We start from the raw sequence: 17,590 nt of genomic DNA, 5'->3' as shown, positions 1-17,590 counted from the left end.
GGTATCGTGTGTCCCTCCCCCCCCCCCCCCCACCAAGGGGACCCAGGTGTCGGGGACCGCCCCCCCCCTCCTCAACCAACCCAAAAAATTCCCCCCCCCCCCCCGCAACCAAAGGGGTTCTGGGACACAAATTTTTGGGGGGGGTGGGGGGGGGGTGTCGTGTGTGTGTGTCGTCCCCCGCCCCCCCCCCCCCCAAAAGGGATCCAAGATATTGGGAACCACCACCCCCCCCACCACCCCCCCAAAAGGGGACCCAGGTGTCCCAAGACCACCCACACCCCCCCCCCCCCCCCAGAAAAGGGGACCCAGGTGTCCTCAGACCCCACCCCCCCCCCCCCAAAAAAGTGCCCCCCCCGCCTCGGGGGCCCCAGAAATTCCTCCTCCCCCCCCCAAACAAGAGGTTCGGGGTGGGGGCGGGGGGGGGACCCAGCTATTTTCGCCTCCCAGGGGAAGCAGCCATTGGGGTGTGCCCCACCCCCCCACCCCCCCAAAGGGATCCCAGGTTTTGGGGACCCCCCCCCATGCCCCCCCCCCCCCCATGTGCCCCCCCCCGGGAGCTCACATGGACTCTCTTGCCGTAGTAGGGGAAATACATGAGGTCGATGGAGCCGTTGGGGGGGAAGAGCTGGAGGGGGCCCAGGAGGGCGGCGTCTTCCTCCCGCTGCGGGGGGGGGGGACACACATATTTTGGGGGGGGGGGGTGTCACTGATGTGTGTCCCCCCCCCCACTCCCTCCCCCATACGGCGGGGTGGTGAATATCCCCCCCCCCCAATATTCCCTTACATACACCCCCCCCCCCCCATTTTCCTCCCCAATGACACCCCCCCCCCCCTTAAATACGCCCCCCCCCCCCCCCGCCCAAATAACCCCCACTTGGACACCACCCGCCCCCCCCTTAAATACCCCCCCCCCACTTTAATACTCCCGCCAAACCCCCCCCCCCCCATATGCTTCAGAGACGCCCCCCCCCCCCGCTAAATACCCCCCCCCCACCAGATACACACCCCCTCCCCCCGCCCAGGGACCCCCATGTACCCCCCCCCCCCATATCCCCCCCCGCCAAAGGCCTCCAAGCCCCCCCATATCCTGCCCCCCATCCACCCCAGTGCCGCCCAGTTTAAACCAGTGCCCCCCCCAGTTCGTCCCAATACCCCCCCCCCGCCCAAGGCCTCCAAGCCCCCCCCCCCAGGACCCCCCGTATCCCCCCCATCCACGCCAGTGCCCCCCAGTTCATCCCAGTTCCCCCCCAACCCTCCCAATAACCCCCCCCCCCAGGCCTCCAAGCCTCCCACCCCCCCCAGAACCCCCATATCCCCCCCCTCCGTCCCCCCTCCCAGTGCCCCCCAGTTTGTCCCAGTGCCCCCGAAAACCCCCCCAGTAGCCCCCCCAGGACCCCCATATCCCCCCCCCCATCCGCCCCAGTGCCCCCAGTTCGTCCCAGTCCCCCCCCAATAACCCCCTCAAGGCCTCCAAGCCCCCCCCCCTCCAGGACACCCATATCCCACCCCGTCCCCCCCCCAGTGCCCCCCCAGTTTATCCCAGTGCCCCGAAACCCCCCCCAGTAGCCCCCCCAAGGACCCCCAAATCCCCCCCCCCCAGTGCCCCCCAGTTTGCCCCAGTGCCCCCCCAATAACCCCCTCAAGGGCCCTCCAAGCCCGTCCCCCCCCCAGGACCCCCATATCCCCCCCCGTCCCCCCTCCCAGTGCCCCCAGTTTGCCCCAGTGCCCCTGAAAACCCTCCCAGTAGCCCCCCCCAGGACCCCCATATCCCCCCCCCATCCGCCCCAGTGCCCCCCAGTTTGTCCCAGTGCCCCCCCCAGGCCCTTACGCTGGCGGCCGTCTGTCCCTGCGCCCCGCGGCCGGCGAGAGAGAGAACGTCAACGGGACGGGGACAGCGGGGACATCGGGGGGGGGACATTGGGGACAGCGGGGACAGCGTGGGGGACATGAGATGGGGACAGCGGGGACACGGGGGGGACATCAGGGACCGGGGGGAGACACGGGATGGGGGACAGAGGGGACATCGCGGGGGACATCGGGGACATCGGGTACACGGGATGGGGACAGCGGGGGGGGACATTGGGGACAGCGGGGGGGACACGGCACGGGGACAACGGGGATGTGGGGGGGGGGACATTGGGGACATCGGGGGGACGGGACGGGGACAGCAAGGACGCAGCGGGGGACATTGGGGACATCGGGGGGGACACGGGATGGGGACAGCGGGGACGTGGGGGGGGACATTGGGGACATCGGGGGGGACACGGGACGGGGACAGCGGGGACGTGGGGGGGACATTGGGGACATCAGGGGCATTGGGGACATCGGGGACACGGGACATCAGGGCACCCAGCAGGATTTTGGGGTGAAACCAGCAGATTTTGGGCCTCCCAGCAGGATTTGGGGGTGAATTCAGGAGGTTTTGGGGCTTCCAGAAGGATTTTGGGGTGAATTCAGCACATTTTGGGGTGAAACGAGCAGATTTTGGGACTCCCAGCAGGATTTCGGGGTGAATTCAGCAGATTTTGGGTCTCCCAGCAGGATTTTGGGGTGAAACTAGCAGATTTTGGGGCTCCCAGCAGCAGTTTGGGGTGAAACCAGCAGATTTGGGGGCTCCAGCAGCAGTTTGGGGTGAAACCAGCAGATTTTGGGGTGAATTCAGCAGATTTTGGGGCTCCCAGCAGCAGTTTGGGGTGAAACCAGCCTATTTTCTGGCACCTAGAAGGATTTTGGGGTGAAACAAGCAGGTTTTGGGGCTTCCAGCAGCATTTTGGGATGAAACCAGCAGATTTTGGATGAAACGAGCAGGTTTTGGGGCTCCCAGCAGGAGTTTGGGGTGAAACCAGGAGGTTTTGGGGCTCCCAGCAGGATTTTGGGTAAAACTAGCAGGTTTTGGGGCTCCCAGCAGCAGTTTGGGGTGAAACTAGCAGATTTTGGGGCTCCCAGCAGGATTTTGGGGTGAATTCAGCACATTTCAGAGCTCCCAGCAGGACTTTGGGGTGAAACGAGCAGATTTTGGGGCTCCAGCAGCAGTTTGGGGTGAAACCAGCAGATTTTGGGGTGAATTCAACAGATTTTGGGGCTCCCAGCAGGAGTTTGGGTGAAACCAGCCTATTTTCTGGCACCTAGAAGGATTTTGGGGTGAAACCAGCAGGTTTTGGGGCTTCCAGCAGCATTTTGGGATGAAACCAGCAGATTTTGGGGTGAAACGAGCAGGTTTTTGGGGCTCCCAGCAGGAGTTTGGGGTGGAAACCAGGAGGTTTTGGGGCTCCCAGCAGGATTTTGGGGTAAAACTAGCAGGTTTTGGGGCTCCCAGCAGCAGTTTGGGGTGAAACTAGCAGATTTTGGGGCTCCCAGCAGGATTTTGGGGTGAATTCAGCACATTTCAGAGCTCCCAGCAGGACTTTGGGGCGAAACGAGCAGATTTTGGGCTCCCAGCAGGAGTTTGGGGTGAAACCAGCAGATTTTGGGGTGAATTCAAACAGATTTTGGGGCTCCCAGCAGGAGTTTGGGGTGAAACCAGCAGATTTTGGGGTGAATTCAGCTGATTTTGGGGCTCCAGCAGCAGTTTGGGGTGAAACCAGCAGATTTTGGGATGAAACGAGCAGGTTTTGGGGCTCCCAGCAGGAGTTTGGGGTGAAACGAGCAGATTTTGGGGCTCCCAGCAGGAGTTTGGGGTGAAACCAGCAGATTTTGGGGTGAATTCAGCAGATTTTGGGGCTCCCAGCAGCAGTTTGGGGTGAAACCAGCAGATTTTGGGGTGAATTCAGCAGATTTTGGGGCTCCCAGCAGGAGTATGGGGTGAAACTAGCCTATTTTCTGGCACCTAGAAGGATTTTGGGGTGAAACCAGCAGGTTTTGGGGCTTCCAGCAGCATTTTGGGGTGAAACTAGCGGCTTTTGGGGGGAAATGAGCGGATCTGGGGCTCCCAGCAGGAGTTTGGGGTGAATTCAGCAGATTTTGGGGCTCCCCAGCAGGATTTTGGGGTAAAACTAGCAGGTTTTGGGGCTCCCAGCAGGAGTTTGGGGTGAAACCAGCAGATTTTGGGGTGAAACCAGCAGATTTTGGGGCTCCCAGCAGGAGTTTGGGATGAAACCAGCAGATTTTGGGGTGAATTCAGCAGATTTTGGGGCTCCCAGCAGGAGTTCGGGTGAAAGTAGCCTATTTTCTGGCACCTAGAAGGATTTTGGGGTGAAACAAGCAGATTTTGGGGCTTCCAGCAGCATTTTGGGATGAAACCAGCAGATTTTGGGATGAAACGAGCAGGTTTTGGGGCTCCCAGCAGGAGTTTGGGGTGAAACCAGGAGGTTTTGGGGCTCCCAGCAGGATTTTGGGGTAAAACTAGCAGGTTTTGGGGCTCCCAGCAGGAGTTTGGGGTGAAACCAGCAGATTTTGGGGTGAATTCAGCAGATTTTGGGGCTCCCAGCAGCAGTTTGGGGTGAAACCAGCAGATTTTGGGGTGAATTCAGCAGATTTTGGGGCTCCCAGCAGGAGTATGGGGTGAAACCAGCCTATTTTCTGGCACCTAGAAGGATTTTGGGGTGAAACCAGCAGGTTTTGGGGCTTCCAGCAGCATTTTGGGATGAAACCAGCAGATTTTGGGGTGAAACGAGCAGGTTTTGGGGCTCCCAGCAGGAGTTTGGGGTGAAACCAGCAGGTTTTGGGGCACCTAGAAGGATTTTGGGCTGAAACGAGCAGATTTTGGGCCTCCCAGCAGGATTTGGGGGTGAATTCAGGAGGTTTTGGGGCTCCCAGCAGGATTTTGGGGTGAAACCAGCAGATTTTGGGGTGATACCAGCAGGTTTTGGGTCTCCCAGCAGGATTTCAGGGTGAATTCAGCAGATTTTGGGTCTCCCAGCAGGATTTTGGGGTGAAACTAGCAGATTTTGGGGCTCCCAGCAGGAGTTTGGGGTGAAACCAGCAGATTTTGGGGCTCCCAGCAGGAGTTTGGGGTGAAACTAGCAGATTTTGGGGCTCCCAGCAGCAGTTTGGGGTGAAACCAGCAGGTTTTGGGGCACCCAGCAGCAGTTTGGGGTGAAACTAGCGGCTTTTGGGGGGAAACGAGCGGATCTGGGGGCTCCCAGCAGGAGTTTGGGGCGAATTCAGCAGGTTTTGGGGGTGCTACGGGGGGGGGACCCCCTCCCTTACCAGGTCACCCTTCACCCGGGGCCGCTGGGGAGAGACAAGAGAGAGTGAGGGGGGACGTCGGGGACATTTGGGGACACTGAGGTGACGGGGCCGGGGGGGGGGACACCCAAAGGGACACGGGGGACACCGACGGGGACACCGATGGGGACACAAGGGGTGACATGGGGACACTGGTGACACTGGGGGGGGACAAAGGGGGACACTGGGGACACTTGGGGGGACAAGATGGGGACACGAGGGGTGACACGGGGACACAGATGACACAGGGGGTCACCCGGGGACGCTTGGGGGGACACTGGACAGGACTTGGGGACACTGGAGGGGACATGGGGACACAGATGGGGACATGGGGACACAGATGACACTGGAGGGGACACTGAGGACACCGATGGGGACACTGGAGGGGACACGGGGGACACACGGGGACACCAAACGGGGACACAAGGGGTGACATGGGGACGCAGATGACACTGCGGGGGGACAGAGAGGGACACGGGGGGACACGAGCGGGACACGGGGGACAGTGACAATACAGGTGACAGGGGGACACGGGGGGGTGACACTGGGGACACTGGAAGTGACAAGGGGACACGTGGGGGACACTAGAGGTGACACTGGGGAGGGGTGACACGAGGGGGTGGGTGACACGGGGTGGGGGTGACACCGGGGGGGTTGACACCGGGGGGTGGGGGTGTGACACGAGGGTGACACCGGGGGGGGGTGACACCGGGGGGGGGGGTGACGGGGGTGTCACCTTTGCGGCGCAGGCGACGTTGATGCTCTTGTTCATCCCCGGGAAGAAGTTAATGACCTGCGGGAAACGAAGGGTTAACGAGGCCGCCCAGTGCCTCCCAGTGCCTCCCAGTGCCTCCCAGTGCCTCCCAGTGCCATCCAGTGCACGGCCAAGTGCCACAAGGGCACTGTGCGGGGCACCCTCCCAGTGCTCCCAGTCCCTCCCAGTCCCTCCCAGTCCCATACAAGGCAAGGCAGCAGACACTGCCCCAGCCCTCCCAGTGCCTCCCAGTCCCTCCCAGTGCCTCCCAGTCCCTCCCAGTGCCATGCCACATGAGATCACATTGCACCAGGCACCCTCCCAGTGCCTCCCAGTGCCTCCCAGTCCCTCCCAGTCCCATACAATGCAAGGCAGCAGACACCGCCCCAGCCCTCCCAGTGCCTCCCAGTCCCTCCCAGTCCCATACAAGGCAAGGCAGCAGACACCGCCCCAGCCCTCCCAGTGCCTCCCAGTCCCTCCCAGTGCCTCCCAGTGCCTCCCAGTGCCATGCCACATGAGATCACATTGCACCAGGCACCCTCCCAGTGCCTCCCAGTCCCATGCCGCATGACATTGCATTGCACCAGGCACCGTCCCAGTGCCTCCCAGTCCCATGCCACATGACACTGCATTGCACCAGCACCATCCCAGTCCTTCCCAGTGCCTCCCAGTGCCTCCCAGTCCCATGCCGCATGACATTGCATTGCGCCAGCACCATCCCAGTGCCTCCCAGTCCTTCCCAGTGCCTCCCAGTCCCATCCAGTGCCTCCCAGTGCCATACAATGCAATGCAGCAGACGCTGGCCCAGCCCTCCCAGTGCCTCCCAGTCCTTCCCAGTGCCTCCCAGTCCCATGCCACATGACACTGCATTGCACCAGCACCATCCCAGTGCTCCCAGTGCCTCCCAGTCCCATCCAGTGCCTCCCAGTGCCATACAACGCCATGAGCAGATGCCGCCCCAGCCCTCCCAGTGCCTCCCAGTCCTTCCCAGTGCCATGCCACATGACATTGTGTTGCACCAGCACCATCCCGGTGGCTCCCAGTCCCTCCCAGTGCCATGCAAGACGACATTGCGCTGCAACCCCCTGCACCAGCACCATCCCAGTGCCTCCCAGTGTCATCCAGTGCCTCCCAGTGCCGTACAACGCCATGCAGCCCATGCCGCCCCGGCCCTCCCAGTGCCTCCCAGTCCTTCCCAGTGCCTCCCAGTGCCATGCCACATGACATTGCATTGCACCAGCACCATCCCAGTGCCTCCCAGTGCCTCCCAGTCCCATCCAGTGCCTCCCAGTGCCATACAACGCCATGAGCAGATGCCGCCCCAGCCCTCCCAGTGCCTCCCAGTCCTTCCCAGTGCCATGCCACATGACATTGTGTTGCACCAGCACCATCCCAGTGGCTCCCAGTCCCTCCCAGTGCCATGCAAGACGACATTGCGCTGCAACCCCCTGCACCAGCACCATCCCAGTGCCTCCCAGTCCCATGCCGCATGACATTGCATTGCACCAGCACCATCCCAGTGCCTCCCAGTCCCATCCAGTGCCTCCCAGTGCCATACAATGCAATGCAGCAGACGCCAGCCCAGCCCTCCCAGTGCCTCCCAGTGCCTCCCAGTCCTTCCCAGTGCCTCCCAGTGCCATGCCACATGACATTGCATTGCACCAGCACCATCCCAGTGTCTCCCAGTGCCTCCCAGTCCCATCCAGTGCCTCCCAGTGCCATACAATGCCACAAGCAGATGCCGCCCCAGCCCTCCCAGTGCCTCCCAGTCCTTCCCAGTGCCTCCCAGTGCCATGCCACATGACATTGCATTGCACCAGCACCATCCCAGTGGCTCCCAGTGCCTCCCAGTCCCATCCAGTGCCTCCCAGTGCCATACAACGCCATGAGCAGATGCCGCCCCAGCCCTCCCAGTGCCTCCCAGTCCTTCCCAGCGCCCCCCAGCTCACCCGGTTGACCTTGAGGAGGACGCAGGGGGTGCCGGCGCCGTAGCCGTAGTCGTCGGCGGGGGCCAGGCCGGCGCAGGGCCCCAGCAGGGAGCGGTTGAAGCGACAGGCGCGTTTGGGGTAGTTGGGGACGCTGTCGTCCGGCTGCTCGTTGTAGCGGCCGGGGACGCAGGCGGCGTTGCGGGCGGCCTGCACGCTGTCGTTGTACGCTGCGCCCAGCACCCGCTCGCACCGGCTCCGGCACCAGTGCCCCCCAGTGCCTGCCCAGTGCCCGCCCAGTGCCCGCCCAGTAGGGACCGGAGTCCTCCCGGGATGGATTTGGGTCCTCCCAGTGCCTCCCACTATGGATTAGGGGCCTCCCACTATGGATTAGGGTCTTCCCAGTATGGATTTAGGTCCTCCCAGTGCCCCCCAGTAGGGACCAGAGCCCTCCCAGTATGGATTTAGGTCCTCCCAGTGCCTGCCAGTATGGATTTAGGTCCTCCCAGTGCCTCCCAGTAGAGACAAGAGTCCTCCCGGGATGGATTTGGGTCCTCCCAGTGCCTCCCACTATGGATTAGGGGCCTCCCACTATGGATTAGGGTCTTCCCAGATGGATTTAGGTCCTCCCAGTGCCCCCCAGTAGGGACCAGAGCCCTCCCAGTATGGATTTAGGTCCTCCCAGTGCCTCCCAGTATGGATTTAGGTCCTCCCAGTGCCTCCCAGTAGGGACCAGAGTCCTCCCGGGATGGATTTGGGTCCTCCCAGTGCCTCCCACTATGGATTAGGGGCCTCCCACTATGGATTTAGGTCCTCCCAGTGCCTCCCAGTAGGGACCAGAGCCCTCCCAGTATGGATTTAGGTCCTCCCAGTGCCTCCCAGTATGGATTTAGGTCCTCCCAGTGCCTCCCAGTAAGGACCAGAGTCCTCCCGGGATGGATTTGGGTCCTCCCAGTGCTTCCCACTATGGATTAGGGGCCTCCCACTATGGATTAGGGTCTTCCCAGTATGGATTTAGGTCCTCCCAGTGCCTCCCAGTAGGGACCAGAGTCCTCCCAGGATGGATTTGGGTCCTCCCAGTGCTTCCCACTATGGAGTAGGGGCCTCCCACTATGGATTAGGGTCTTCCCAGATGGATTTAGGTCCTCCCAGTGCCTCCCAGTAGGGACCAGAGCCCTCCCAGTATGGATTTAGGTCCTCCCAGTGCCTGCCACTATGGATTTAGGTCCTCCCAGTGCCTCCCAGTAGGGACCAGAGTCCTCCCGGGATGGATTTGGGTCCTCCCAGTGCCTCCCGCTATGGATTAGGGGCCTCCCACTAAGGATTAGGGTCTTCCCAGTATGGATTTAGGTCCTCCCAGTGCCTCCCAGTAGGGACCAGAGTCCTCCCGGGATGGATTTGGGTCCTCCCAGTGCTTCCCACTATGGATTAGGGGCCTCCCACTATGGATTAGGGTCTTCCCAGTATGGATTTAGGTCCTCCCAGTGCCTCCCAGTAGGGACCAGAGTCCTCCCAGGATGGATTTGGGTCCTCCCAGTGCTTCCCACTATGGAGTAGGGGCCTCCCACTATGGATTAGGGTCTTCCCAGATGGATTTAGGTCCTCCCAGTGCCTCCCAGTAGGGACCAGAGTCCTCCCGGGATGGATTTGGGTCCTCCCAGTGCTTCCCACTATGGATTAGGGGCCTCCCACTATGGATTAGGGTCTTCCCAGTATGGATTTAGGTCCTCCCAGTGCCTCCCAGTAGGGACCAGAGTCCTCCCAGGATGGATTTTGGTCCTCCCAGTGCTTCCCACTATGGAGTAGGGGCCTCCCACTATGGATTAGGGTCTTCCCAGATGGATTTAGATCCTCCCAGTGCTTCCCACTATGGAGTAGGGGCCTCCCGCTATGGATTTAGGTCCTCCCAGTGCCTCCCAGTATGGATTTAGGTCCTCCCAGTGCCTCCCAGTAGGGACCAGAGTCCTCCCGGGATGGATTTGGGTCCTCCCAGTGCCTCCCACTATGGATTAGGGGCCTCCCACTATGGATTAGGGGCCTCCCAGTGCCTCCCAGTATGGATTTAGGTCCTCCCAGTGCCTCCCAGTAAGGACCAGAGTCCTCCCGGGATGGATTTGGGTCCTCCCAGTGCCTCCCACTATGGATTAGGGGCCTCCCACTATGGATTAGGGTCTTCCCAGTACGGATTTGGGTCCTCCCAGTGCCTCCCACTATGGATTAGGGGCCTCCCACTATGGATTAGGATCTTCCCAGTACGGATTTAGGTCCTCCCAGTGCCTCCCAGTATGGATTTAGGTCCTCCCAGTGCCTCCCAGTAAGGACCAGAGTCCTCCCGGGATGGATTTGGGTCCTCCCAGTGCCTCCCACTATGGATTAGGGGCCTCCCACTATGGATTTAGGTCCTCCCAGTGCCTCCCAGTATGCATTAAGGTCCTCCCAGTATGGATTGGGTCCTCCCAGTGCCTCCCAGTAAGGACCAGAGCCCTCCCAGTATGGATTTGGGTGCTCCCAGTGCCTCCCAGTAGGGACCAGAGCCCTCTCAGTACAGATTAGGGCTCTCCCAGTGCTTCCCAGTACGGTTTAGGGTCCTCCCAGTATGGATTTGGGTCCTCCCAGTGATGCCCAGTAGGGACCAGAGCCCTCCCACTACGGATTAGGGTCCTTCCAGTATGGATTTGGGTCCTCCCAGTGCCTCCCACTATGGATTAGGGGCCTCCCACTATGGATTAGGGTCTTCCCAGTATGGATTTAGGTCCTCCCAGTGTCTCCCAGTAGGGATTAAGGTCCTCCCAGTATGGATTGGGTCTTCCCAGTGCCTCCCAGTACGGATTTGGGTCCTCCCAGTGCCTCCCAGTAGGGACCAGAGCCGTCCCAGTACAGATTAGGGCTCTCCCAGTGCTTCCCAGTACGGTTTAGGGTCCTCCCAGTATTGATTTGGGTCCTCCCAGTGCCTCCCAGTGATGCCCAGTAGGGACCAGAGCCCTCCCGCTATGGATTAGGGTCCTTACAGTATGGATTTGGGTCCTCCCAGTGCCTCCCAGTATGGATTAGGGCCCTCCCAGTGCCTCCCAGCATGGACTAGAGCCCTCCCAGTATGGATTTGGGTGCTCCCAGTGCCTCCCAGTAGGGACCAGAGCCCTCCCAGTATGGATTAGGGTCCTCCCAGTGTGGATTAGGGTCCTCCCAGTGCCTCCCAGTGATGCCTAGTAGGGACGAGAGCCCTCCCACTATGGATTAGGGTCCTTCCAGTATGGATTTGGGTCCTCCCAGTGCCTCCCAGCATGGACTAGAGCCCTCCCAGTATGGATTTGGGTCCTCCCAGTGTCTCCCACTATGGACCAGAGCCCTCCCAGTATGGATTTGGGTGCTCCCAGTGCCTCCCAGTAGGGACCAGAGCCCTCCCAGTACAGATTAGGGCTCTCCCAGTGCTTCCCAGTACGGTTTAGGGTCCTCCCAGTATGGATTGGGGTCCTCCCAGTGCCTCCCACTATGGATTAGGGGTGTCCCAATGCCGCCCAGTAGGGACCAGAGCCCTCCCAGTATGGATTAGGGCCCTCCCAGTGCCTCCCAGTATGGATTTGGGTCCTCCCAGTGCCTCCCAGTAGGGACCAGAACCCTCCCAGTATGGATTAGGGTCCTCCCAGTGCCTCCGAGTATGGATTAGGGTCCTCCCAGTGTGGATTAGGGTACTCCCAGTGACGCCCAGTATGGATTAGGGTCCTCCCAGTATGGATTTGGGTCCTCCCAGTGACGCCCAGTATGGATTGGGGGCCTCCCAGTATGGATTAGGGTCCTCCCAGTGTCTCCCAGTATGGACTAGAGCCCTCCCAGTACAACCCAGTCCGTTCCAGTGCCCCCTCAGCCTGTCCCAGCCCCTTCTGGTCCCCTCCCAGTCCCTCCCAGTGCCTCCCAGTGCACTCACGCTCGAGGAACTGGTGCAGGGCGCGGACGTAGTGCCGCCAGGTCTGGCTCTGGGTGACGTTGAAGGTGACATCGAGCCCCTCGGCGCGCGGGCGGATCATCATCCCTGCGCACGGGGACACGCCTCGCACGGGGGCCTCGCACGGGGACACGCCTCGCACGGGGACACGCGTGGGGACCTCGCACGGGGACACGCCTCGCACAGGGACACGCGTGGGGACCTCGCACGGGGACACGTCATGCACGGGGACGGGCCTCGCACGGGGACACGCGTGGGGACCTCGCACGGGGACGCGCCTCACACGGGGACACGTGTGGGGACCTTGCACAGGGATGCGCCTCACACGGGGACGTGTGTGGGGACATGCCTCGCACAGGGGCCTCGCACGGGGACACACCTCACATGGGGACACGTGTGGGGACCTCGCACGGGGACGCGCCTCGCACGGGGACACGTGTGGGGACCTCGCACGGGGACACGCCATGCACGGGGACACGCGTGGGGACCTCGCACGGGGACACGCCTCGCACGGGGACACGCGTGGGGACCTTACACAGGGACGCGCCTCGCACGGGGACACGCGTGGGGACCTCGCACGGGGACGCGCCTCGCATGGGGACACGTGTGGGGACCTCGCACGGGGACACGCCTCGCACGGGGACACGCGTGGTGACCTTACACAGGGACGCGCCTCGCACGGGGACACGCGTGGGGACCTCGCACGGGGACGCGCCTCGCACGGGGACACGTGTGGGGACCTCGCACGGGGACACGTCATGCACGGGGACACGCCTTGCACGGGGACACGTGTGGGGACCTCGCACGGGGACACGACTCGCACGGGGACACGCGTGGGGACCTTGCACGGGGATTCACCTCGCACGGGGACGCGTGTAGGGACATGCCTCGCACAGGGGCCTCGCACGGGGACACACCTCACATGGGGACACGTGTGGGGACCTCGCACGGGGTTGTGCCTCGCACGGGGACGCGTGTGGGGACACGCGTGGGGACATGCCTTACACAAGGGGTTTGCACGGTGACACACGAGGGCTTCGCACGGGGACGCGCCTCGCACGGGGACACGCGTGGGGACCTCCCACGGGGACGTGTGTGGGGACACGTCTTGCACTGGGGCCTCGCACGGGGACACACTTTGCACGGGGACATGTGTGGGGACCCGCATTGCACAGGGACACGCCTCGCACGAGGACACACGTGGGGACACGCCTCGCACGAGGGCCTTGCGCAGGGACACGCCTCGCACGGGGACACGCGTGGGGACCTTGCACGGGGACACATGTGGGGACATGCCTCGCACGAGGACAAGCATGGGGACATGCCTTGCACGAGGGCACGCGCAGGGAACTTGCACGGGGACACGCCTTGCACGGGGACACGCGTGGGGACCTCGCACGGGGACCGGCCTTGCACGGGGACCTCACACAAAGACACGCGCGGGGGCCTCGCACGGGGACAGGCCTTGCACGAGGACACATACAGGGACACGCCTCGCACAGGGGTCCGGCACAAGGACGCATCTTGCACGGGGACGTGCCTCGCACGAGGTGTAACAGCCGTGCAAGGCACGACAGCAGGCCCTCGTGCAAGGCTCCGTGCGAAGACCCTCGTGCAAGAGCTGGGCTGGGGGTGGCGAGGCTGCCCTTCGCACACCCCCCCCCGCCATCAACCCCCCGAATTCCCTCGTGCGAAGGGACTCGTGCAAACCTCCTCTGAGGACCCCCTCGTGCGAGCCCTCGTGCAAGGGGCTCCTCGTGCGAGGGCCGGCGCACTGTGGGGGTGACGAGGCCGCCCATGGCACCCGCAACCCCTTTATCACCCCCCCCCAAAGTCCCCTTGTGCGAGGGGACCCCTCGTGCGAGGGCCGGTGCAAGGCGCCCCCTCGTGCAAGCCCCCCTCTGAGGACCTCCTCGTGCAAACCCTCGTGCAAGGGACTCCTCGTGCGAGGGCCGGCGCAGTCCGGGGGTGTCGAGGCCGCCCATGGCACCCCCGACCCCTTTGTCACCCCCAAAATCACCCGTCCCCACCCGAGGACCCCTCGTGCGAGAGGACCCCTCGTGCGAGGGCCGGTGCAAGGCACCCCTCGTGCGAGCCCTCGTGCAAGGCACCCCTGGTGCGAGGGCCGGTGCCTTCCAGAGCCGACGAGGCCTATCGTAAACCCCCTCCCCCGTCGTCCCCCCGCCGCCGTCCCCCCCGGCCCGAGTCCCCCCCCGTGGGAGGGGACCCCCTCGTGCGAGCCCTCGTGCGCACCGGGGGTGACCAGCCGGTCCTGGTACTTGGGGACGTGGGGGTCGACGCTCTGCAGCATCACCCACATGGTGAGAGCGAAGAGCCCGGCCAGGAACCCGTAGAAAACCAGGTAGAAGAGCAGGATCAGGCCTGGGGGGGGTAAAATTGGGGGTAAATACCCCCCCTAGTTGCCCCCCCGGGGGGAGAAACCCCCCCAAAATGTCCCCTCCGGGGTCAAACCTCCCCCAAATTGTCCATAATCCCTCCAAATAAACCCATTTGGAGGAGTAGGATCAGGTCTGGGGGGGTAAAATTGGGGGTAAATACTCCCCTAATTGCCCCCCCCCGGGGTAAATACCCCCCCCAGGGGGAGAAACCCCCCCAAAATGTCCCCTCTGGGGTCAAACCTCCCCCAAATTGTCCATAATCCCTCCAAATAAACCCATTTGGAGGAGTAGGATCAGGTCTGGGGGGGTAAAATTGGGGGTAAATACTCCCCTAATTGCCCCCCCCGGGGGTAAATACCCCCCCCAGGGGGAGAAACCCCCCCAAAATGTCCCCTCTGGGGTCAAACTCCCCCAAATTGTCCATAATCCCTCCAAATAAACCCATTTAGAAGAGCAGGATCAGGCCTGGGGGGGGTTAAATAGGGGGTAAATACTCCCCTAATTGCCCCCCCGGGGGTAAATACCCCCCCCCAGGGGGAGAAACTCCCCCAAAATGCCCCTCCAGGGTCAAACCTCCCCCAAATTGTCCATAACACCCAAAATAAACCCATTTAGAGGAGTAGGATCAGGTCCTGGGGGGGTAAAATTGGGGGTAAATACTCCCCTAATTGCCCCCCCGGGGGTAAATACCCCCCCCCCCGGGGGGAGAAACCCCCCCAAAAATGCCCCACTCCAGGGTCAAACCTCCCCCAAATTGTCCATAACACCCAAATAAACCCATTTAGAGGAGTAGGACCAGGTCTGGGGGGGGTAAAACTGGGGTAAATACCCCCCTAACTGCCCCCCCCGACACAAATACCCCCAGAAACTGCCCGGAAGCCCCAAACACCCCCTAAACTGCCCCAGAGCCCCCTCAAATACCCAGGAAATTGCCCCGATATCATCAAATACCCCCAAAAAATTGCCCTCAACCCCTCAAATAGCCCCAAAAACTGCCCCCGAGCCCTAAACCCACCCCCCCAAAAAAACCCCCAAAACTGCCCCCAACCCCCAAAGACCCCCCGAAACCCCCCAAATACCCAGGAAATTGCCCCGATATCCTCAAATACCCCCCAAAAATTGCCCTCTACACCCCAAATACCCCCCAAAACTGCCCCCGAGCCCTAAAGACCCCCCCAAATACACTCAAAACTGCCCCGAACCCCCCCAAATACCCCCCCCAACCTGCCCCGAACCCCCCCAAATACCCAGGAAATTGCCCCGATATCATCAAATACCCCCAAAAAATTGCCCTCAACACCCCAAATACCCCCCAAAACTGCCCCAAAACCCCCAAATACCCATGAAATTGCCCCGACAACATCAAATACCCCCCAAAAAATTGCCCTCGACACCTCAAATAGCCCCAAAAACTGCCCCCGAGTCATAAAGACCCCCCCCAAATACCCACAAAACTGCCCCGAACCCCGCAAAGACCCCCGAACCCCCCCAAATACCCAGGAAATTGCCCCGATATCATCAAATACCCCCCCCCAACCTTCCGGACACCCCTCAAATGCCCCCAACCCCCCAAAACGCCCCCCAGACACCCCTAAATCCCCCTCAGAACCCCCCAAATCCCCCCTCAGAGACCCCCCTAAATCCCCCTGACCCCCAAATCCCCCCCCCAGACCCCTAAATCCCCCCCCCCAGACACCCCAAATCCTGCTCCCCTCCCCCCCCCCGAGCCATCTGTGCTAAAAGGGGGGGGGGGGGGGAAGGGGGGGGTCTCCCGGGGGGGGTGTCCATCTGGTCATTCCCCCCCCCCCCTCCTCGGGGGGGGGGGGGTCCCCGTCGCTCCCATCCCCCACCCCCGACCATGACCTACTTTTGCAGCCACCGCGCGACAGATGGGGGGGGGGGGGGGGGGGGGGCATAAACCACCCCCTGCCCCCCCCCAAAAACCGCCCCTTTGCGCCCCCCAAAGTGCTCCCCCCCCCGCCCCATTGCAGCCTCCTTTGGGGGGGGGCTGTCGGGCCGTCCCCACCTGCACCCCCAAAAAAAAAAACGGGGGGGGGGAGGGGCTCTATGCAGCCCCCTCCCATTGCACCCATATGGGGGTGGGGGGGGGGTCTGGGAAAATATGCCCCCCCCCCAAAAAAAAAAACAGTGGGGGGATCCCAATCGCAACCCAATGGTGTGGGGGGGTCCCTGTGCAAATTCCCCCCCGCCCCCGCGTTGCAGCTGGGGGGGGGGAGGTGGGGGGGGTGGTCTCTAGGGAGCCCCCCCCCCGCAAATTGCACCCACATGGAGGGGGGTCTATGTGACCTCCCCCCCCGCATCGCACCCATAATGGGGGGGGGACACAATGAACCCCCCCCCCTCATTGCATATTGGGGGGGGGGGACCTTTACAAACTCCCTCCTGTTGCACCCCTGGGGGGGGGGGGACGCCCTTTACAGCCCCCCCCAGCTGCACCCACATGGGGGGGGACCCTACGCAGCCCCCCAACTCCATCGCCCCCATTTTTGGGGGTGGGGGCTGTCCCCCTGCAACCACTTCCCACTGCACCCCTATGGGGGGGGGGTCCCCACACCCCCCTCTATTGCACCCATAAGTGGGGGGGGCCCTGTTTGAGGCCCCCCCCCCCCCTCAAGCGCGCCCCTATAGAGGTGCAACCCCCCCCACCCCGGCCCCCAATTTGGGGGGGGGGGGGGGGGGCTGTGCCTATGCAACCCCCCCATTGCACCCCAGAGATGTTTCCCCCCATTGAACCCCCAAAAAGGGGCGGGGGGGGGGGTGTCCAAGCATCCTTCCCCCCCCCCCCCCCCCCCCCCCAAACTTACCCCAACTGGTGCCAGTTCTGCCCAGGAACTGGCGGCTCCGGGGGTCCCACACGAAGGCCCTCCACTCGGCCAGCACCTGCCCGCAGCTCCGCTTCTCCTTGTCCCGAGCCATGTGGGGGGCTCCGCCGTTATCCCCCCCACCCCCCCGCCAAGCTACTCCCGGTGTCACACCCCCCCCCCTCCCCGGTTCCCGGTGTCACCCCCCCGTTCCTCCTCCTCCTCCTCCTCAACCTCCCGCTGCCCCTTCCTTCGCTCCGCTCCGCCCCGGGACTCGAACCCGCGACTCCCCGCTGCTGCCGCCGCGCCGCCTTATATGGACTCGGAGCTCCGCCCCCTCCGGGCCGGGCCACGCCCCCTAAAGCCTCGTCGCCCCGCCTCTTATGCTAATCGAACCGCCTAAAGCCCTTGGCCCCGCCCTTTCATTAGCATAGGGGCGGGGCGTCCCGCGGCGGTTCCCACCGTCCCCATTCAGAGATTTGGGGGGTCTTAAAGGCCCGCGCAGAAGAGTGGGGGCAGAGAGGGAACTGGGAGCACTGGGGGGTTACTGGGAGCCTTGGGGGGTAACTGGGAGCCCTCGAGGG

General features: G+C 62.7%; 1 protein-coding gene across 1 annotated transcript; it reads right to left on the bottom strand.

Annotated features, from left to right (window-relative positions):
• Positions 1 to 529: 529 nt before the first annotated feature.
• Positions 530 to 17,280, bottom strand: ATP1B2 (ATPase Na+/K+ transporting subunit beta 2; the record flags this gene model as incomplete). The annotated part of the gene is made up of 6 exons (XM_063321605.1): positions 17,010 to 17,280; positions 14,039 to 14,167; positions 11,768 to 11,872; positions 7,870 to 8,075; positions 5,903 to 5,959; positions 530 to 661 (listed from the first exon to the last, which is right to left on the bottom strand). Coding segments are annotated over exons 1-6 (741 nt in total), but the record flags the coding sequence as incomplete, so codon positions are not given.
• Positions 17,281 to 17,590: the final 310 nt, after the last annotated feature.

This window comes from Chroicocephalus ridibundus, unplaced genomic scaffold (genome assembly GCF_963924245.1).
Source record: "Chroicocephalus ridibundus unplaced genomic scaffold, bChrRid1.1 SCAFFOLD_768, whole genome shotgun sequence".
Taxonomy (NCBI): domain Eukaryota; kingdom Metazoa; phylum Chordata; class Aves; order Charadriiformes; family Laridae; genus Chroicocephalus; species Chroicocephalus ridibundus.
The sequence above is the reverse complement of the archived record's forward strand: the minus strand, read 5'-3'. Positions and strand labels throughout refer to the sequence as shown.